General features: G+C 50.7%; 1 protein-coding gene across 2 annotated transcripts in view; it reads right to left on the bottom strand.

The window, feature by feature from the left end:
• The window catches only part of PLEKHH1 (pleckstrin homology, MyTH4 and FERM domain containing H1), a 48,970-nt gene that overhangs the window by 5,954 nt on the left and 20,807 nt on the right, over positions 1-22,209 (bottom strand). For both annotated transcript variants that reach the window (XM_019733623.2, XM_074327312.1), the window contains 21 exons: positions 21,741-21,890; positions 19,667-19,750; positions 17,694-17,775; positions 16,823-17,583; positions 13,485-13,563; positions 12,779-12,870; positions 11,140-11,290; positions 10,796-10,938; positions 9,686-9,796; positions 8,538-8,624; positions 8,016-8,177; positions 6,971-7,051; positions 6,447-6,629; positions 5,936-6,044; positions 4,999-5,111; positions 4,187-4,363; positions 3,737-3,834; positions 3,141-3,318; positions 2,457-2,612; positions 1,381-1,481; positions 471-612 (listed from right to left, as the gene is read on the bottom strand). In XM_019733623.2, the coding sequence (XP_019589182.2) occupies positions 471-612; positions 1,381-1,481; positions 2,457-2,612; positions 3,141-3,318; positions 3,737-3,834; positions 4,187-4,363; positions 4,999-5,111; positions 5,936-6,044; positions 6,447-6,629; positions 6,971-7,051; positions 8,016-8,177; positions 8,538-8,624; positions 9,686-9,796; positions 10,796-10,938; positions 11,140-11,290; positions 12,779-12,870; positions 13,485-13,563; positions 16,823-17,583; positions 17,694-17,775; positions 19,667-19,750; positions 21,741-21,890 (3,240 nt within the window). The remainder of the gene's footprint in view (positions 1-470; positions 613-1,380; positions 1,482-2,456; positions 2,613-3,140; positions 3,319-3,736; positions 3,835-4,186; positions 4,364-4,998; positions 5,112-5,935; positions 6,045-6,446; positions 6,630-6,970; positions 7,052-8,015; positions 8,178-8,537; positions 8,625-9,685; positions 9,797-10,795; positions 10,939-11,139; positions 11,291-12,778; positions 12,871-13,484; positions 13,564-16,822; positions 17,584-17,693; positions 17,776-19,666; positions 19,751-21,740; positions 21,891-22,209) is intronic.

Here is a 22,209-nt window from a genome sequence, read left to right on the forward strand (position 1 = left end):
CTAAAGCTAACAGGAGGAAGAGTCAAAGTTTGATTCTTTTCCTAATTCTAACGTTTGACAGCTGTAAGTACAGATCTTATCACATATATTGTGTGATGTACATTATTTAAAAATCATACTTAGTACAACCCCGTCGGGGCGGCAGGGAGGTATTTTTTTTTCAGGTACAATAATGGAAACTAAAGCACAGACAAGGAAAGTGACTTGGCCTAGATCTCATAACGGGAAGGTGGCTACAACTCAAACCCAGAACTGATTGCACATCCAGAGTTCCGCACGTAGCCTGTATCAACAATGAGGAGCTCTGCTGGGTAAGGAGTCAGCTTCTCTCCACAGCAGGGACAGCAAAGCCACCCTCTCCTTTGGTACCAGAGGATCTACACAATCTTGTGTTTCACGCTGTTTGGTGCCTTCTATCTTGGAGTCCAAAGATGGTGTCCGAACCCTCCTGATCTCAAACAGAACCTTACCTGGGCCATTAGGGCTGCCATCTCAAGAGCCAGTTCCTTGTTGACAGGAAACCTCCCTGCCACTATCTCTCCACTAGTTTGGAAGGCAAGCAACAGCCGCTCTCGCTCCGTCTCCCCTTTGACTTGACTCTGAAAGTACAGCCTAGAGGGAAGAGTGTGAGAAGCCAGGTCAGCTGGGATCCCAAGTGGATGAGGCCATCTCTGCATCTGTTTATTTTGATTTCCAAGGAAAGAAACAACTCTTTATACCATCTGTGAGCTTATGTTCAATTGCCTCCAGAAAAATTTAACCAAGCAAGACATAGAGCAGACACAGGGCCATCAGATCTTATAGCAACAGTAGCACGTGGTTAATTCTGGATATATGTTAGACTTCCTGGATTTGGTGAAGGGAATCGGGTACCAGGAATCACAGCTTATTAGGGAACTGGATGAGTAAAGATTCCAAGACACTAATGGAAATTATTTGCCTGGAGACATGTCTGGGATGGAATTTTCTTACTCAAATTGGTAAAAAGTCAGGATGTCTACCTCTGTATTTCCTGGAATTGGTATAGGAATAATTTATTCTTTAGCCTTAAATATCCAGTGCTCATACATTTCACTCTCCTAATGTAACACATGAAGCCATCTCATGAAGTTGGTTTGTTTTCTTGGCAGGTGTGTGTGTGTGTGTGTGTGTGTGTGTGTGTGTGTGTGTGTGTGTGTGCGCACACAGTATAGGGACTGAGAGCCTGAGCTGTGCAGGGCCTCAGAGGATCAAATAGGCCCCCAGCTAATGACCACCATGTAGTATTATATCTGTGGGGCCCCTGCCTGTGCAGCACAAGCCATTTAGTGGGGGACGTGAGGAGCTGACACCCAGTGGCAGCCCTCATGCTTGGTCCCTCCCTTGGGCAGGACTCAGCACCTGTTTTTGTACATCAGCTTCAGAACACGTGTGCCACCCTCAGACTTTCCGGAGTAAAGCTCCTTCAGGGCCTGTTCCCACTTGGAGATGGCGTCACAGACCTTGAAGAGGCAAAAGAGAAAGTCAGAAAAGCCCCTGATGTGGGGAACCCAAGGTGCCTGCAACGTCCTCATGGACAGAGAGGTGTAGCCCTGGGCATGGCGTGGGCAGCAAAGTGAAGCTGCCCGCACGGCCTTAACATCTGAGGGGGCCTCCCAGAGGCAAGGAGGCCCCCGTCAAAACTCCTGGCCTCCTATCACCAGCTCCATTTCTATTCTACCGACAGCCATCCTTCTATTCGGTAAATATACCCAGAGGCCTACTAGGTAACAAAGTCTTACAGATACCTGGACGTTCACAAAGAAGGTATTGTGGCAGAGTTTTTCCAGGCAATGGTAAAACACTACAGAAGCCTTTGTCCTGTTGCCATAAAGAAAGCAGACACTGGACCCAAAACACTCATACTCACCAAGTGCTGTAGCACATGTCCACACCTACTAATGCCCAATGGCTCTAATCTCAGACCACAATACAAGATAGGTTTTAAATCCTATTTGAGGGCCTTTAATACGGAAGTACCATAAGGATCTACCTCCTTAAAATGTGGTAGAACCTAGAAGCATCACTTAGGCCCTGGCAGACAGGGTAAGAGTGAGGTGCCAGTAGGTGATGTGACATACGGCGGGTCCAGGCATACAGTTGTCAGCCCATGTACATGTATATGTCACTGGCAGCAGGCTCGGTTGGGGCTGCTGCTGAGAAATTCCTCCCTGTCCTCTCTACACCAGCTGACAAGCAGCTTTTCCCCTGGATGCTGCACAGCCACTGAGGGGAGGGAGGGATACAGAGATCTCTCCAGCGACAAGGACACAAACATCTTTTCTCTGCCTGTAATTTTAGGATGACACAGAAATGCTTGCCCAGGGGGAGCACCTTGGGCTCAGCACCAAACAGGCTGCAAAACAGCCAGGTACCCCCCACAAGATGGGTTTTTCCCCATCACCAAAACTCCGCTGGCTTAGAAGGGAGACCATCACCTTGACACTCCCCTGAAGGCAGTGTTCCAGATCCCTGCCAGAAGGATCGTCCGTGAAGAGGGCAAAGCCAGAGTGGGATGACTTTCTCATGCCTGTCTCCTGGTTCAGCCGCTGGAGGAACTCATCAACTGTGGAGGAGCCATCAAAACCGACCACCTGTAGGGGAGAGGTGGTAGTCCCAGAGGGGGTTTCCTGAGAAGAGCTTACTAGGGCTAGCAGAGGGGTCTGTGTCCAGGAGGTGCACAGGCTTGGCTGTGAGGAGCAAGAGCAAATGCAAGAGCCAAAGAAAGATTCCGTATTCACCTGCAGAGGGTGCGTGCGTAAGGGACGAGCTTCCCTGTGGAAACTGGAATGGGACACAAGCTCTGTTTCTCCTGTACTGTCACCCTTTTGGAGGAAGTCTTTTTGTGCCACTTTCTTGGTCAGTGTCTTAGCTTCCCAGTTCACACAGTAGGTTCAAAAGATCTACTTCCAGGACATCAAATAGTGGAGCCCTTTTGCAATTCAAGCTCCTTTCTCCCTCTACACTAACACTAACCACCCCCAACTCCCACTCCCAAATCCAGACCTGTCCTTTTGCTGGTTTGCTGTTAAGAATCTGCCAAGCCGAAGGAGGCTTAGCACCCACCTGGCCCTAAGGTAATATAAGAATACTCAGGACAGGGCGCACACCCACCTCCTCACCTGGTAAGTCCCATTGGCGAAGTGCACGGGGATGCTGAAGGGCAAGGAGTGGTGGAAGGGGTTCCGCAGCAAGATGGACACCACTTCCATGCGTGACGGCCTGGCTTCCCGCTCCCCAGTCTGCAGGGTCCGCTCCACTGCCCGCTGGCAGTAGGTGGCATACTGACCAGTTTCATTTCTAAAAAGATAGGTGAAGAAAGAAGGGAATAGAACCCACTCTTCCCTGCCACCTGACACCCTGACTCCCTACCCAGACCTGGCCGGGACCAAGTCTAGAGATGGGGCAGGCTGTGAAAAAAGCCCTGAAGACTGGCCTGGGGTGTTCATTTGCCATTCAGGGCCTATATGAACACGGCAACATAGAATGAAAATTTGGGGGCAACGTAGCTTCACATGAGCCCCCACAAAACATCCACACATGCCCAGATCTCCACATGCCCATTTGTGTACACGGCAATGGGTGAAGTCTCCACGACCGCTGAGCAAATCTCAGAGGGGAGGGGAGGGGGTGAGCTGATCCATCCTCGTCTCCCCTGCAGTTCTCTCAATCATGCCACAGCCAGGGGAGTGACAGTGGCAGAGGAAATGGCACTCACCTCGGGTCTGCATGGCGTTGGAGTTGCTGTTTGACATACCAGAGGAAGTGGTGCTGAGGCAGGAAAAGTGGGGCACACAGAGCCAGGAGCTGCCAGCACTGCCAGGGGACACAGGCAGCATGGGGTGAGTGCTGGGTCTGCAGTGCTGCCGGCCCTCACAGTCCTGAGCTACAGGGCCTTCAGCACTCTCTCCAAACCAGAGCCCCCAACTTCTCTGGGTACTAGGACGGCCAACTTGGTCAGGCTTTGCCCAGAATAACAATGCCACAATCTGACTGTACATAGACATCCAGAAGGGGCAAAGAGAGGGCAGCAGCTGTGAGCACTGAGGCTGCCCACTGGCTACCAGCTCGGAGGGTATCTGCCCAGTCACCACCTTCTACATTTCCCACCTTCTGGGCAGCCCTTACCAAGGGCCCCTGTCAGCTGTTCCAGCCCGGGGATGCCCACCTGCATGAGGGAGTACTTCTGAGGTGGGCGGCAGCTGGTCTGCTTCATGAGCTGGCAGTAGATCTCGCTCTGCAGCTCAGGGTGGACCAGGCAGACCTGCAGGGCCGTCTGGGCCAAGGACACGTGGTAGTCCACCGAGGCGGCCTCCACGGGCACATTGATGAAGAGCTGGCAGGACTGGCAGGGAAATGAGAGTGGGCACAGGCAGCCTAACAGCCCCTCGATGAGCGCCCTCTGGGACAGTGGCTAGACTGGGCTGCCCCCCAGGGCTCGAGGGAGTCTCCAGTTCACCGCAGGCGGCCCTTCTAAGAGGGAGCATTGTTGCTGCTTGAGAGAGAGCATCTGTGCGGGCTGAGCAGGCTACTTTGGATTGAATCTTTCCTTCTTTAAATGTTTCCATTACATAAGCAAGGCATATTCATTTTTAAAAAATATAGAATATTCAGACGGGCACAAAGAACATTCTAAAATAGGTCAGAATCTCACAGGTCCAGAAGCAACATAAATCTGGCCTTTCCTGCTGTGCCCTGCAGGTGTAGGGGAGCTCCTGCAGGGGGAGTTTCACCGGCACCTAGCAGGGCTGTGAACAAAGTCCCAGGGCTTCCGGCCTCCCGCCACACAGGATGTGGTGGGGACGTTGTGAGACTCTTTTCCTTCCTCTGCAGAGCCCTCTGTGGGCTACCCCCGAGCTGCATGGGTCTCCCCCCACTTGAGGATCACAATAGTGGGCAGAGCTGCTAAAAGGAGAGCCTGGGCACATGGCAAGGGAACCCGCCACCAGTGGGTGGGCCTGCGCTCTGCTCCCACTTTACCTTGAAGAGCTTGAGGGCCTCCGTCTGCAGGGCCTCAGAGGGCAGGGTGGTGAGGGAGGTGTACAGCCCGTCTTTGCTATAACACAGCATGGGGTGCTTCCAGAGCGGGGAATCTGCCCAAAGCACAGCAGCGGAGAGCAGCAGCAGTTACCACTGACGAGGGAACTCGCCTCCACCCTCACCCCCACTCCCACTTAGATCTGTGGGGAACACAAGGGTTTACCTGTCTGGGACACATGGGTTGAGCTGGGTTTCATAAACCCAGAGTGGGGGGTATGCAGCCGTGCACTGCATTTAGCACACTCACAGCATGGCTTACGGGAAGGTGGCTACTGCTTTGCTAGTGGGGCTGCAACAGGAGTGAGTGTGTGAGGTTGTGGGCATCTGAATGCACGCATGTGTGTCAGGGAAAGCCCTCTCAATGCAGTGTCAGGTCTGGATGGAGGAATGTGTATCAGCCGGAAATAGACAAGCCGTGGAGCAGCAGGAAAGGAGTATGGTGGTGTGTGTGCTGTTAGTGCCTCTGGGTCCTAAGAATCAGCAGCAAAATAAAGACCCCAAACATCGCAGGCTTTGTGGTTAGCCTGGTCCCAATTTAGGCTTCACTTGCTGATTAACAAATCCTAACTATAGATTAACTAGCTACCTCCTTTCCTCAGGCCTCTGCCCAGCCAGCAAAGCTGCAGGTTAATCAAAGTAAAACATTGACCCAGGCCACTGAAAAGTCTGCTTCCCAGATAAACTCCCCTACATAGAGTGGGTACCTCAGTATTTTCACCAGCGACAGGGGCCCTGGAGCTTGGGGTGGGAATGCCCTTCTGTGGCTTTGACTGTTAAAACAGCTTCGGGGTACAGTTGTGCTTTCTTTGGGTTCTTGACCAATAATTACCCAGCCGCCACACTCTAACCTGGGCCATGATGACCACCCTTGCCTTACCTGGGTCTCCCTCACCATCCATCAGTTTTCCAATGAGCTGCTCATAGGCAGTGCCCACCTTAGCACTGCTGCCACCTGCAGCCACCGTGAGGTGGTAAAGCCACGTCTCCTGAAAGAAGATGGAAAGCCATCTGATGGAACTGGGCTGGGAAGAATGGAGGCAAGAGCTCCTAGGAGGCTTCCTTGAAGGGGCCAAGCCCAGGGTAGGTGGGGTTCAGCTGGTTTGGCTAGCACCAGTCAAGGCCACCAATCTCTAAAAGAAAAGACTCGGGATCAGGTGAACATGAACCGTAGTTTCTAAGCTTGTGGTTCTATCTCATAGTCCCAGTGAAGAGATGTTGGCCACTGGGAGAAAATTCAATATAAGGAATATTCCCAATCAGGGAATATTAGTTGCCAAAATGTCTGGGAGGGAAATAAATGTGAATTTGGGGAAGCTCAGGGGAAAGAGAGAAGGGAAGATGAGAATCACAGGTCCCAGGTGGCCATGGGGCTCAGCTCCATCCCTTACCTTTTCATGCTTGGTGCCAATGAGGAGGTAGGTGGGGCTGTGGTCTGGGGGGTGGATCACCAGGGTGCAGTGGGAGGAAAGCAACTGCCGGGTTCCTCCAGCCTCATAATCCTCGTCTGAGTCACAGGATCGATCTACTTCCTCTATGCGCGCATCCCGCACAGGCAGTTGGCCCAGGGGTCGCTGCGAACATGAGCTTTCCGTGAATGGGAGAGCTAGCAGGGGACAGGGGTTAGGTCCTGTTGGGTTAGAAATCATGGATGTGGACAGATGACAGGATGGGAAGGGGCGACTCCTTAGCTAAGGCCTGCTTGGAGAAGTGCAGACAAGTCCCTCAGGCACAGTCTGTGGGACATGCACACTGGCCATGCACTCTAGATCCCGGGAGCCAGGCAGCTGGCTTTGTGTTTGTGGGGTTAGGTGGGGTCGAGGATAAAGCTGGGGCTTTCCATCAAGACATGGAGCCACAGGAATGGGGGCTGCGGCGAGACAGAGCAGGTGCTGTCGGGAGGCCGGGGAAGTACCTTGTCCTCATGGCTCCGATAGTAGTAGAAGGTCCTGCCAACGAGAGCACACCAGACCAGCTTGGAGTGACCGTGCTTTACCTGTAAGACAGAAATGAACCAGCATTACTAGAACCAGGGGACCCCAGAAGTAAAACCAGAACTAGCAAAGAGAAGCCACAGGGAGGCAGATCTCAAAATCCCAGGTCAAACTCAGGTCCTTAGTGGAGATGCCACCCAGACTCCCTACTAACTGAAGCAGCCCTTTCACAGCCAGGGGCCATGGTGTGTACCATACGACACCCCATCCATCCTTGTGCAACTTGCCATTAAAAGATTAACCAGGCCAATCAGATGTCCTGTCTCAGGAATGTGAACATGGGAAAAACTTGCGAGTCAGCAGAGCTGGAGTTATAAGGCTGATGAGAGGAAGGGAAGGGCCTTGATAGGCAAGTGTAAATCATGAGGGGACAGCAGCTGCACACAAGCAGAGGAGACTGAAGTCAACACAGACTGAATGGGGCAGTGGAAGCAGAGAGAGAGACAGCCCACAAGTACTGAGCGTGCTCTTACAAGCAGCTTTGCTTCCTGAAGGTGTTTGGGCCTAGCTAATGTGCTTCCTTGCTAACCTCCCTTTTCTTGGGGTTGACGTGCTTCTCTGCTCCTTGCAACCAGAAGAGCCCTAACTAAAAAGTCTTCAGGGCAGGCCTGGGATATTATAAGTCTCTGAGTGGCCACACCTACCTGCCCTAGGTAGCAGCTCCTCACTATTGACACTGCTGGGTACAGGTGGGGCTGGCGGGCAACCCCTAATGACCTCAAAATGGGTACGAGACATTCCTTTCCTCCCTCTGTCTTGAGAATAGCTGATCTGTTTCCAGGCAATCATTCACCATGATCTGAGTGGTCAGACTATGTTTGAGGCCAAACAGCTAATCCTTGTGAGGAAATGACTAGAGAAAGGAGCTGTGTGTAAGGAGGGGACCCACTGCCCCTTGCCACTCCTGTTCCTGGCTCCCCAGACTCTCAGGAGGCCCACATGCCTCCCCCACTAGCCTTACCATACCTTGGTCAGCCAGCCCTTCACGGTGGGCTTGGTGCCACCCTGAGGCAGGGCTGGAGGCCCAATGGCCTGGACCTTCAGCAGGCTCTGCAGTATTCGGATCCACTCCTCCAGCAGGCTGGGTGAGTCAGCCGTCAGGTAATAGGTTTTCTTCTCAGAGATGAGCTGTGGAGGAGTGAGGGATTAGGGATGGGGGCCAGGGAGACAGGAGGATAGAATAACAGAAACATAGCTCTGAGGTGGCACACATCCCTGAACCCACTGGGCCTTCCTTCTTCCTACTGTGGTACTCCCTCCCTTCTTTTCCTCCTCATCTTGTTCTCCCTGTCTCTCCTGCCTTCACTCTGTCTTTCACATTCTGTCTCCTCTTCCTTCCCCATACTCACAAATTAGGATCAGACCCAAATATCGATGTGGAATGTCTTTCACATATGCCCATTTTGCCCCATTTTTATCTCTATCATAGCTATATCCAAACCTAGAACCTCTTCTGTCTAAAATTCTAGCTGCTAGGACCATGCTCACCTGGAATGTCTGTGCACCCTCTCCTCGAACAATTTGGCAACGGGAGTTCAGTTCCACTTGACCTTGAGGTTTCCGGATGACATCACTCTGTAAAGAAAGGAATGGGAAGGAAAGAGGTTGGAGCCTTCCCAGAGTACATCATTTCCCCTCAGATCTTACTCCAGGTCACAGGCAAAGGGGAAAGTCATTCCTAAGCTTTCCTGGGCTATGGTATGATGGGTAATTTGTTCTGGATCCTGGTTCCAGCTAACATGGAGCAATGATTAGAGACAGGGGCCCTGCTGACCCAGGCCTCAAAAAGTATGGATTGAACCTTTAAAATTTGGGCAGAAGCCACCAGCTTATTACTGAGCTATAAAGCCCTTAAATTCTTTCCACTACATCTTTTAATTCCAAGTGTGGCAAATAAGTGGCATATATATCACTATTACCATTTCCAGTGCCATTGCAGACATTATTAATCAATCAAAACATTACTGCTTATTGAGCAATACAGGCCCAGAATCCTTGACAAGATGTTTGAGACAGCGACTACCAATCATGTGGAGTGGCATATATATCACAATTACCATTTCCAGTGCCACTGCAGGCATTACTAATCAATCAGAGCATGCCTGCTTATTGAGTGATACAGGCCCAGAATCCTTGACGTGGTGTCTGACACAGCCACTACCAATCAACTAGAGTTGCACAAGACACTAGGTCTTTTTGCCCTCTTTTAAACATTAACATCGGTTATCCAGGGAGGGCCTCTCAAACTAGGTCCCAATATCCACAGCTCCCTAATTCCAAAGAGTGTAGGAAAGAGGTGGAGGAAGCAATGGGTGCTCCAGCTGGAATAGTTCTTTTATAGGACCAGGCAAAAGAAGAACTCAGCTTCTAAAGAAAGAAAGAATCTCTGAGTCAACTCATTTAGAACTGCCTTTGCCTGCTCAGTGCCTGATTTCACTGCGAGAACTAGTGACCAGCCTCCTGGTACACGTGTAGCTCAAAGCCTCAGCTGCCCAGCCAAGCTGCCTCTCCCCACCTGCCAGACCTTTGCCCTCTGACCGTGGGCCACATTGCCCCTCTTCTAGCACCCCCGTCACACAGTCCTAGGTCTGGGGTGGGGTCCTATAGATGCCAATCCTGGGGAAGGAGGGTCTCACCGGGGACTTGTAGTACAGAATCTGTCCCTGTCTCAGGACAAACCAGCGCCTCTTCCATGTCTTTACCCGGCTCCCCATTTTCAGCAGGTACCCTGACTTCTCCAGTGACTCCTGCAGTGGTGGAAGGGTGCAGAGAAGAGGGGTGAACAGAGGGGAAATCACTGAGGCTCCTGGACATCACACAGGCCAAAATGACCCAGGTGAGTCACTGCTTTGTCATTAGAAAAATAATTATTGAGTATTTACAGGGCACCATGCTAAGGGTTCAGAGAGGACTAAATAAAGCACAGATGGCCCTGCTATGGAAGGGTCCTACTGGCTCCGGAATGCACCTGACCATGAGAAGATGGCAGATCAGGGGCTGCATAAGGGAGAGGCCGGCCAGGGAGGGCTTTCGGGAAAGGGCTAAACCGGCCTTGGAATGAGAGGTGAGCCTTTCCTTCAAAGATGAGCCGGGAGGAGGAAGAAGGCCATGCAGGCAGCAGGGAAGGGAGAGAGAGGTTTGGGGAACAATGTGCACATCAGCCAGGCTTGGCCAGACGGTGCGTGGAGCAGGAGAGGGGAAGACAAGAGTGGCACGGCGGGGTGGAGCACAGGCTGGGAGTGACACATCTTGCTTTACTGCTGGCTCCGGTGTGGAATAGCCATCTCTGTGCCGCAGGCCCACTCATCCATAAAATGGGGTAATAATCCTGAGAGGATTGTGAGGACAAATGAGACAGTGCTTGAAAAGCATAGAGCATGGTGCCTGGTGCACTGTAAGAACTCAATTAATGTTAGTTCCTAGAATTCCAGGGTCGGCTAAAAGGAGGTAACGTGTGTAAACTCCCGGGGCTTGGTGGGCCATAGTAGGCTTTTGAACTGGCCATTCCTGGTTTGATGAGGAAGCCTCCCTCTCCTTCCTCATGGGGTCTGTGTGTGCCCAGCTCCATGACTGCACCCCTCATCCCACATCAGAAGCAGCCTCCGGCCCCCTCCTGCCCCCCACCAATACCAGGGACCCCTCCTCTCACTGCTGCTACTGGTGTCTTGTGCTGAGGGCACCAGGCAGGCAGCTCCCACCCTGCCCTGCCCCAGCCCCAGAGGGGTGGGGCCACGCTCCCAGCTCACCCCGCCTTGGCCCAGCCCATCTATGGAGTAGGACGAGGTGCGCTGTAGTTTGTGCTCAGGCTCTGAGTAGTCGCTGTCCAGGGAGCAGGCGTCCGGAGGGATGGCATAGTCGCCCTCAGAGCTTAGCGAGGACATGGAGACACCTGGCCAGGGGGGAGGAATCAAGGCCCGGGTCCCATGCCTGGCCCAAGGACTCATCCACCCGAGACCCCTGAGTCTGGGGCTGAGGGTCATGGCAGATATCAAGCAAGGACCCCACCATCACCACCATGAATGACTGCCTGTGGGAGGAGGTGAGGGGTCTCTTGTTGTCCTGCATCCCTTCCTGCTTCCCTTCTCCATACCTCTCTTGATGGCCCGGGGGCTGCCCAGTCCGCTGGTCTTCCTGGACTCAGAGCAGGGGACTGAAGTTCGGAAACTTGCCTGAGAGCTACAGTCGTCGTCGGACCCAGAGGACTCGTCCACAAAGGGCACGGTGCTGATCTGTGTGGCTCTCTGCAAGACAGGCCCCCTCCCCACTGCAGCTCGTGCTGCAAACCAAGCCCCATCCCACTTGCACTTGCACTGGCTCCAGGTACCCAAGGTGTGGCCAACAGAGCCTGTCTGGGGCACATGGATGCCACCACCTGGCCAGGGCACCCAACACATAACCGTCCCTTCCTGACCTTATTCCTGTGTCCTCATCTCCGTGCTTCTCCTCAGGTCTCCCACCCCCCACACCATCCTCTGTGGTCCTCAAAGCAGCAGCCCCATCCCAGCGGAACACCTGACCACTGTGACCCCTACTCCCTGCCACTAGGGGGCCAGAAAGCCACATCACAGGTCAAGTGTGAAACAGGAGCTTTAAAAATGTGTGTGGATAACGAGAGGAGAAATCATCTCACTGACAGACATTTACAAAGACTGATTATCTCCAGGTAGGAGAAACTGTGGAGAAAAGGGTACCGTGTAGTGTGATAAAGGTTTTTAGAAGATAATTTGCCATTAACTGTCAAAATTTAAAACATGCATAACTGTCAAAATTCAAAACATGCATGCCCAGAAAGTCCAGCTCTAGAAGTCTGTCCTACAGAACTATGTATACATGTGCACAGAGATGTATTTGCACAATGTTCATCACACCATTGATTTTAAAGTAAACAGAAACCTGGCCTAAACTGCCAATCAGTGGAGGACAGGTTAAGGTAGTTACGCATCTACACTGGCGGGTACTGGACCGGCCTAAAAGGGGAGGCAGAGCCGTGTGCGCAGGTACGGCAGGAAGACCTGGCTCATGGCTGAGTGAACAAGCCAGGGGTAGAATGACATGTATAATGTGATCCCCTTTGTGTGCATGCGTGCGCGTGCACCTGCGTGAGAAAGACAGAATATGTGTAATGCATTTGTAGAGGCAGCAGGGGGCCTTACAGAATAGTCACCAAACCATTAATGACAGTTACTTCTGGGGTTAGAAATTAGGGAACAGCAATATGAGAAGAAACTTTACTTCTGGATTTTTCGTTCTTCCATAAAAAGTTTTACAAAGTATAACAGCTATGATTTCAAAAACCAATATTAAAAGAGATAAAAATGTACATGAAAACATCATGTTGCCGATACACCTGATTTTTGTTTTAAAAAATGTAGGGATGTTATGGAAGTATGTGTAGGAACACAGAAAAAGTTCTGGAAGAGGCCCCACTGCCCTTTGGGCCACACACGTGACAAGACGGGGAGGACAGGTGGAGCAGCTATAGGTATAACTTTTTACTTTTTACTCTGCCCACAATCCTACTGATTCAAATTGTTGTAAATGCACAGCTTTTCTAATAGTAATCTATAAAGACAAACAATAAAAATGACATGATGCATGGTGAGCTGAGCTCCCTGCCAGAGTCATGTGTATGCAGAAACCTGACCCTGGAGCCCCACTCCAGCCACTGCACGGTCAGGGACTGCTTTGGATAGGGACTCCCCTTCCTAGGATAGCAAGCAGCTCCTTACCCCCTTCAGGGCTGTGTAGACAGGCGCGGTGCCATTCTTGTAGACGAGGCCAGAGAAAGGCCCAGGGGACGCAAGGGCAGGAGGCCTTGAACCTGATGGGCAGGGAAGAGGGATGAGATTAATTTAAGAGCCATAGCCCAGTGTGGGGGCAGCAGAGTCCTGGGGTGAGTGAAGAAGGAAGTCACAAACAGTGCTCCCTGTAACAGCACTCTGAGTGACAGACCAGGTGACAGATGTCAGGATGGGGGCCAAAGCCTTCTTCAGTCCCACTCTTGCAAGGGTGAGTAACCAATCATGCACCATGGGGCTCTCACATCACCGTGGGGATTCTGTGGCTGGCAGGTGACTTAGGAGTCAGTGGGTAGGGATGGGGCTCCTTCAGGGGACTCCTCCCAACCTTTGTACTGCGGAAGGGAAGCCAGGGCAGGTGGGAGGCTGGGCGGGAGGACCCCTTCTCTAAAGTCCTTTCCAGCTCGGTAATTGACTATAACCCTGTTCAAGGCCACTCCCACCCAGGAGGTGATACATTAAAACCTGCACAGCTTTCTTTTCTCTCCAAGGCAGCCCTAGCTGTGTGATTTCACCTGAACTTCACCTGTTGGGGGAAGGAACGGGGTGCCAGGTGACCCTAGCCGTGGGTGTTGCTCACAGATCTCTCCCCTGCATGCCCTCCCTGCCCACGATGGGCATTCCACTTGGGACTCACCACACCACGTGGTATTACTTCTGGGAGATACATCCGAGAGATGCATGCCCGACGTGGCTACAGCATAGATCCGGCTCTCCTGGAATGAGAGGCCCCAGGAGGTCAGGGGCCAGCACTGTGCCCACCCCTGCCCCCCTGGGGTGTGGAAAAAAGCACAGCTTTGGAGGCAGGCAGACCTGCGCCCACATCTAGGCTCGGCTGCTTACTGGGACAGGGGAATCTTGGGCAAGTTACATCATTTCTGGGCCTCATTTTGCTCAACTCCAAAATGGGGGGACTAATACTCACCTTTCAGGCTGCTGTGAGAACCAAATGAAATTACTAATATAAACATCTAACCCCTGGACTATCATCAATGCCCAACAGACGTTCACTCTTTCTCTCACCACCACTGTTTCCTTGGGTCATGAAGTTCAAGAAGAGAGGGATCAGTGACCTGTTTCTCTGAATTAATTACCCACTTTACCGCTCTTGGGTCTCAGGCTCTCACCCCTAGAAGTGCGGTGTTGGTAATGAGGAAGTCAGAGAATGCCCTCTGATAAGCCAGTTGTTTGGGAGCAGGGACACATTTTTTTTTCCTACAGTAATAATGTTACGTCATGGTTAGGCTTCTGTCCAACCCACACAGCCTGTCTAGCTCACCCAGGCCTGAGAACCCGACTGTACAAGACACAAGGATGGGGAATGGTCACCCTCCACGGTTCCCTCACCCCTGGGTGTCCCTGGGTCTGAAGTAGGCCCACAGGCCTGGGGAGATTTTCTAATGGTTTCTAATGGTTCCCAAACAACCCAGAGGCCCTGCCTATATTTCTTTTTATCCATATCTATTTTCTCCACTCAAGATAAAGGGATAACAAAGGCCCCCTCAGGTGACTGGTGAGTCACAAGACCAGAGAAGGTCAGCCTGTCTCAGCCCAGGGGGGCTGAGGCACCTGGGGAGACAGGGAGCTAGAACCCATCCCAGCTTCCAAACAACTGGGATGAGATCCTGAGATAGCAGCAGGGATGGGCAGGGAAGAGATATGGGGCAGTGAGGGTGTCCCAGGAGGGGAACTGTTGTGGGGCAGGGAAATCCTGCGCTGATGTGGGGCCTATAAATGGAGTCCAAGTAGTAAAATTAGGCATAAAAAAGATTATTACTGCCAGTTGGGGTGGTGGAATTCCACCAAGAACAGGCCTCACACTTCACGGGGAGAATGAAGGTGAAGTTTGAGGAATTCAGGTTCACTATCATTTAGGGGTTTAGGCAACTGTCATTAACAAATAGGAGTGTCTTCCAAAAGGTCATCTAGTGCCTAACTCACCTAAGGTTATTTTGAAGGTCAACAGAAAAAGGACTCTGTGAACTCTAAGTTGGCAAATCAGTGTATATCCAACTCCCTCCAATGGGAAAAGTGTCCTTAGTTTTATTCTCAGTCTTGGTTTCCCCCCCAGATGCTGACTGCCCAGTCGGTCCACCCTGAGAAGAAAGGCTGAGCTGTCTGGCCACTGGTTTCCGAAGCCAACAGGAGAGATCCTGTCTCAGGGACCAGACGAGCTGAGCCCGCTTGCTGCATCCCTTGCTGAGTGCGCCCTCACTGCCCACCTCTGCTTTAGGATTCCAGAGCATTTGTATCTACAAGACAACAACGGATAAGAGGAGGGGTGGTTCTGATGGCGTTCCAACTCAGCTGCTGGCCATTCTCCCCCCACCCCGTTTTCAAAGCCTCTCTGCCTTCGCCCCACCTGCCCCTTGGTTCCCTGTCTGCCAGCTGCTCTCCTACCTTACACTTCCTTACACTTCCTCTCTGCGGGCAGCACACGGTGGCCCTCCCATGATTCTGAGGCTTCAGGGAATGCCAGCAACCCATGGCCTGAAGACTGGCTGGCCTTGGGAGACCTCCTAGCCCTCTCCCCAGGCATAGTTGTGTCTCAGTTCATCCAGATCCCCTTGTAACAATCACTGATAAGGACGTGACCCATAAGCCTGGGGGTGGTGAGGCTTCCCAGACTAACAGCATTTCAAAAGGAGACCCTAGAAGGTGGTGCTGAAAAGGTGGGCCTCCCACACAGTGGTGTGGGGTGGTACCACTCCCCCAGTGCTGCCAGGACTGCTGATACTCAGATGTCCAGCTCTCTGATGTCCCCTAAGAGGCAGGACAGCTGGAGAGCTAGAGCCAGGCTCTGGGGACAGCTGGGCCTATATTTAAAGCCTGGCCCCTCACTAACTACTACATGACTCTGGGCAAGTAACTAAGTCTGTGGAGACAGCAGTTAGTTTCCTAATCTGTAAAGCAAAATAGCACGTAACTCCTTGCACAGGCAAGGAGTCCTGCCCTTACGGCAGGCTCTGCACTAAGCTCTCCACATCCGTTATCTCGTCTTACCCTCATCACTGATCTATGCTACCAAAGTAATGCCCAGCCACCCCACCCCCCCCATTTCATTCTAACTTTTTGTCATGGAAAATGTCAAACAGACACAACAGTAGAGAGAACAGAATAAAGAACGACCTCATGTGCCCATCACACAGTTCTACAAAGATTAATGCATGGCTGGTTTGGTTTCATCAGTATTCCTGCCCCAGATCAATCCACCAGACAGCATGTCATTTTGTGCAGTGGCACAAGTAAGGACGCTACGGCTCAGAAATAATAACAACAGCCAATGATTACATGCCACTGCCTATGACCCACTACTGTAAGTATCTATTACGTATTAACCCTGTAAAGGAGGTACTATTATCCCCATTTTACAGATAGGAAAACCAAGGCACAGAGGTTTAGTAACTTGCCCAGGGTCACAGAGTCAGCAATTCTATCTTAGTGGTTTGGCTCTGGGACCTGTGCTCTTAGCTACCACGCATACACAGCCCACATCAATGAACCGCTTAACAAATGATGCTAAAATGAATACTTATGTGACCACCACCCAGGTTAAGGAATTTGCCGACACTCCCGACAGCTCCGGACTTGCCGCTTCCCAATCACACATCCTTCCCACCCCACAGAGGCAGCTGCTGTTCTAAGTTTACCAGACTCACTTCCTTGCTTTCTGAGTTTTACCACCTCAGCGTTGTGAAGATTAAACAAGACAACATGCATCCAGCACCCAGCCTGGTGTGTGGCACCTGGTGAGTGCTTGCTCAGGACATGACTTCCAGCTACCACCCAATCGTTCCAAACCCTGGCTCTGCCCTTCGCTGGTTGGGTGGTCTGGGCAGGTTGGGTGGAACCCACCTCCCAGAGGCACCATGAAGATGACAGCCTGGTCTCATGCTCAGCACGTGGCTGTGCTCGATGGACAGTGATCGCATCTTCAGCTCTGCCCCTCTGCCCAGCCCCCAGGTGGCCTCTTACCCAGGATGGGAACCGGTGCAGGGGGGGTGTGGGTGGTTTGCTCCCCAATTCCACTTCCTCCAGCTCAGCTCTGGGCCCCTTTGGGTTCTTTCTTTCCTCCTTCCTCCCGGCAGGGGGTTGCTCTTCCATTTCCATTTTGTCTGGTTCCTCCCGGAGTTCAACTTGGGCCTTCACCTTGGGAAGGTCAGAGGGGTGGAGGGCTGGGAGGGTCCCAATCTCAATGCTCACCACGTGGCTGAAGTGCCCAGGGCCCACATGGGGCTGGCTGTGGTGCCGCTTGGCCAGTTGGACACTGTCCCGTGGGGTGCTGGGAGCCCGCACGTTCGGTAGGGTCAGGCTGCAGCCTGCGCCACCTTCCCTGGCCGGGGTCTTTGTCCCAGGGAGCATGCCTCCCTGAGCAGCGACCAGGCTCTCATCCCAGGAAGCCAAACCACGTCTGGGGGTGTGAGTCTTCCCGCACTGCTGGCCAGGAGAGCCTTCTCTTCCCAGACGAGTTGGAAGGGTCCTGGCCCCTGATATTTCCCCAGGACGCACCATCACGGAACTGCACTCCTCCAAAGGACTTCCTACTTTAGGGGCAGAGTCCTTATTCCACAGAGAACCTGGAGAAGGTGCAGGCAGGACCACCTTCAGGGCACACTGGGCCTGAGGACCACTCTCCTGCCCCACTGGCTGGGCTCCTGGTCCTGAATGGACAGAATCCTGCTCTGGGGTTTCCTGGGGGACCACCAGCAGCTTCCCTGAAGGTGCCATCTGAAGAGCTATGGTTAGAGCAAAAACAGGCTTATTGAGAGCTCCCTCAATTCAGTCCCACAACCTAGCACACATAGACACAGATACACCCAATACACACAGACGCTGACCCACCTACCTTCTAGAGCGCCTTGAAGAGCTCCCACCTGTTCCACCAGGCACTGATTACAGCTTCTCAGGTGCTGATTCTCCATCTCAAGCTAGGCAAAAAAAAAAAAAAAAAAAAAAAAAAAAAGATGGAGATTTAGAACACTCAGCTTCTACTAGGTTTAGACATATAATTCAAAATCAGATGAAAATCCTTTTTAAAGATTAAATCTTTGAAAAAGAACACATGCTAACCCTGACCCCTTCCTCCCTCTGTGCTAACCAGTTTTGGTAGGGATAGAATTCCATTTGGCAAGCCCTGCACTTTTTTTCCTAGTTATTTTTAAGCTGTTTAAAATTGTGAAATATAACACATACACAGAAATGAGCCGCTTAACAAATGATGCTAAAATGAATACTCACGTGACCACCACCCAGGTTAAGAAATTTGCCGGCACTCCCAACAGCCCCCGACTTGCCACTTCCCAATCACTTGTCCTTCCCGCCCCTCAGAGGCAGCTGCTCTTCTAAGTTTACCAGACTCACTTCCTTGCTATCTTTTTTTTTTTTTAATTGGGGAAGGGGAACAGGACTTTATTGGGGAACAGTGTGTACTTCTAGGACTTTTTTCCAAGTCAAGTTGTTGTCCTTTCAGTCTTAGTTGTGGAGGGCGCAGCGCAGCCGTTGCTAGTTGCAGGGGGCACAGCCCAGCATCCCTTGTGGGAGTCAAACCGGCAACCTTGTGGTTAAGAGGACGCGGTCCAACCAACAGCCATCCAGGAGCTCAGCTCAAGGTGCCGTGTTCAATTTTAGTTGCAGAGGGCGCTGCCCACCATCCCTTGCGTGAGTAGAGGAATTGAACTGGCAACCTTGTGGTTGAGAGCCCACTGGGCCCATGTGGGAATTGAACTGGCAGCCTTCAGAGTTAGGAGCATGGAGCTCTAACCTCCTGAGCCACCGGGTCGGCCCCTTCCTTGCTTTCTGAGTTTTACCATCTAAGTATGAATCCCTACACACATTGGTTTAGTTGTGCTCATTTGTGAACTTTATAGAAATGGAGTTAGACAGTGTGTACTTCTGTGTCCCGGTTTCTTTTCATCAACATAGTGTCTATGAGATCCATCCTCACGGTTGCTGCATTTTCTTTTATATGCAGTCCAACACACCTTTTAGCAAGAGGTCAAGGTTGTGCAATAAGGAGGCATCAGCTCCGTCCCCAAGAACTTGTAACCTGAGGTGTGTATCCACAGAAGGGGATGGGAGGGAGGCAAAATAAGCCTGCAGGTGTGAGGACAGAGGAAGAAAAGATGAGTGTCTGTCCTTTTCCAAACTTCCAATTCCCTTTCCTTATGTTTAGAAAGAGGTTGTTTTTTTTTGTTTTTCTGCTAGCAACACCGTAGCTTCTAGTCCCAAGTTTCCTAAACAAAGCTGTAGCAAGCGATGAACTATGAAAATGAATGAATAGAGGTAAAAGTAGACCAGAGCTTGTCAGGGACTGGGGGTCTGGGGGAAAGAGAATGGGAGTTAGTGTTTCATGGGTACTGAGTTTCTACTTGGGGTGATGAAATGTTTTGAAAATAGACAGTGCAGATGGTTGTGAAAAGTACTTCATGCCGTTAAAAAAATAGCTAAAAGGGTACATTTTGTGCATATTTTTAAAAAGTTAAAAAGAATGCAGAGGACAGAGAAGAAAGTGGAGAGAGTGGACAGTAAGGACTGCGTGTGTCCTCGGAAGGAAACCGAGGGGACTTTTCAGAAGTGAGACTCATGCCTTCGCTCAGAACGTAAATATAGCACAAAGCTAATCAGGAGCTCTAAAGACACCCAACCACGACCAAAGGAAGGGAAAAGTAAAGCGAAGTGTCTCAGTGTTTAAGCGGAATGAAGGACGAATGGTTAACAAAATGAAGGTCAGTCAAAGCCCCTCACACAGAAGGAGGCAGACAAATGCTGGGGGATGGGAGCAACTCATTCCAGGCTTCCTAAGAAGAGGGTGTGACTCACCTCTGCTAACTTGAGTGTCACCCATTCCTTGATCTTTGCAGCTTTTTCTTGAACGATTTTAGCTTCCTCAGCTCTCATCTGCTTCTGCAAGAAAGGGAGGGCCTTTAGTGAATCACAGCAGTCACTACTTTAGTGACTAATTGGAAGTGGGAAGCCCTGAGAAGAAATATCAGGCAACTGGATGGGGTGGCCTGATAGAAAAACATTAAATTCGTTTATGAATTTAAAAGAAGGATTCCTAAGGTGGGACAGGCCTTCCTACGTAAAATACAAATCCCAAAAAATCATGAAGGGAATGACGAATGAACCTATATATCATCCCTGTAAATTATGATATGAACGGGGGGAAAAAAAAAAGAATCCCTGAAACAAAATTAAAAGACTAATTCGGGGTGATTTGCAACATAAATGATATGCATACAAAGGGTTAACTTGAAATGAATGATCCAATAAATATATGCAAATGATATGAACAGGAAACCAATAGAAAAAGAAATCAAGGGAAAGAAACCCACAGAAAGCGGTCTGACCTCAATCATAATTTTAAGAATGCCGATAAAAATGAGACATCATTTTCTTCTATCAGACTAACACAATTTAAAAGTTTGATATCCCAAATTGTCAAGAATGTTGGAAAACAACCCCGCTGACATAAACTGGGGGGTGGGGAGCAATTTGATAGTATCTGTCAACATTTGAAATGTACATACCATTGAACTAATAAAACCACTCACTGCTTAGGAATTGTTATTTGCAATTTGATAAAGCAACAAAAACCTCAAACTGGAAATCACCTAAACATCCACAAATAAGGGCTTGGCTAAATAAACAACAAGAAAACGAAATGCTGGGCTTTGATACACAACAGGAAACATGAACCGAGGTTGACAGTGAGGAGTGAAAATGAGTGAGCGGTGAGAGGAAAAAACGGTCTCTGGCCTTTTTGTATTTTTCATTATAAGCATGTATTACCTTTACAGTTAAAAAACAGAAAATAAAGCTACAGTAGCACACGAGAGCAGCAATTCCCTCAAAAGACTCAAAAGAGGTTTGTATCTAAATAGCAGCCTAGGATAGAAAGAAATGCAGGCTTTGGGGCTTCGATTCTGCCAGAGCCTTATCTGTGTAGGGACACCTACCCCTCTGCACCTGCACAGTCCTCTCTAGAATGGGGGATGATATACCTCACTGCTGGGTCATTGTGGAGATGGAGATGAAGTGACAAAGTACACAGCACAGTGCTAGAGGCACAGGTAACCAACCAGTTCTACAACCTGTACAAGTTCCCAGGTCTACAGAGCATAGAGACACAGGTATATTTTGGAGTAACTTAGAGACCAGCGATAACGATTTGGGTTACAGCTCTAGGGAAAACTGCTTTGTAATTGTAAGATGACGGACATAAGCTCCAAATAAGGGCGTCTGTGCAAATGAGACTCAGTATTTCAGTTGGAAGGACTCTAAGTGATCTAAGTTTAGGGGTTTGCCAACAGGCCCACAGGCCAAATCCAGCCTTCCATCCTGTGTTTTCCCTGCCTATTTTTGGAAATAAAGTTTTATTGGAACATACATTGGAAAATACATTCATTTATGTATTGTCAAGGACTGCTTTCATGCTGTAACAGCAGAGTTGAGTAGTTGTGACAGAGACCCTGTGGGCAGCAAAGCCAAAAAGATTTACTACTCGGCCCTTTACGGCAAGTTTGCCCACCCCTGACGTAGTGTAACACCCTCTGTGTGTGGCTGCGAAAACTGAGGCCCAGAGGGATGAAATGACTTGCTTCTGTCTGCTCCTGGCACAGCTGGGACTAAAACGAGGTCTATTACAAAACAGCATTCTTTCTATTCTGATCTAGATCTATTATTATTGTAAAATGATTTTCCCACTGGATCCCCTGCCTGGCTCCTAATGTAACTTCCAATAGTGAAATCTCCACACGAAAGAAGAGTCCGCTGAGGGAGTGAGCACGCCACCACTGGAGGGTCAGGCCTAGGGGCTCTGCTCAAGAAGTTGGGGCCAGTGGGTACAGACGTAGCAGAGGGCACTGGCGCTCTGCTGCATGGTAGCCCGTACCTGCTTCTCCAGCTGTGCCTCCAGCTGGCCAATGAGCTCATCTTTCTCCTGCGTGGCTTTCAGCAAGTCTTGGTACTTCCGATGCAGGCTGCCTGCTGAGTCCACATTCTTCAGATTGGACAGTTTCACCTTCTCTTCCATCACACCCACCTGAAAAGGACCAATCATCTCCTAAGGTTGGGATGTGGTGTGTGAGATGGCCACAAACATGGAATGGGACATTTCCTGATGCCCTCCTCTGTGACTCCCCAGCTGAGCCCTTACCTAGGGCAGTTGGGCCAATTAATTCAATGACCATTTATTAAGTCTCAACTGGGCAAAAGAGGGAATTGACAAGGAAGAAATAGCTGGGTGTTGGGGCTTCTAACTCTGGGGACACCAGTAGGGGATGAGCTGAGCAGGACAAACAGCCCTGGAGAGGAATTGCTCCAGCAGCCTCACTGTGGCAGAGACGTTTGCTGCTTACTGC

Source organism: Rhinolophus sinicus, linkage group LG03 (genome assembly GCF_036562045.2).
Source record: "Rhinolophus sinicus isolate RSC01 linkage group LG03, ASM3656204v1, whole genome shotgun sequence".
Lineage (NCBI taxonomy): Eukaryota > Metazoa > Chordata > Mammalia > Chiroptera > Rhinolophidae > Rhinolophus > Rhinolophus sinicus.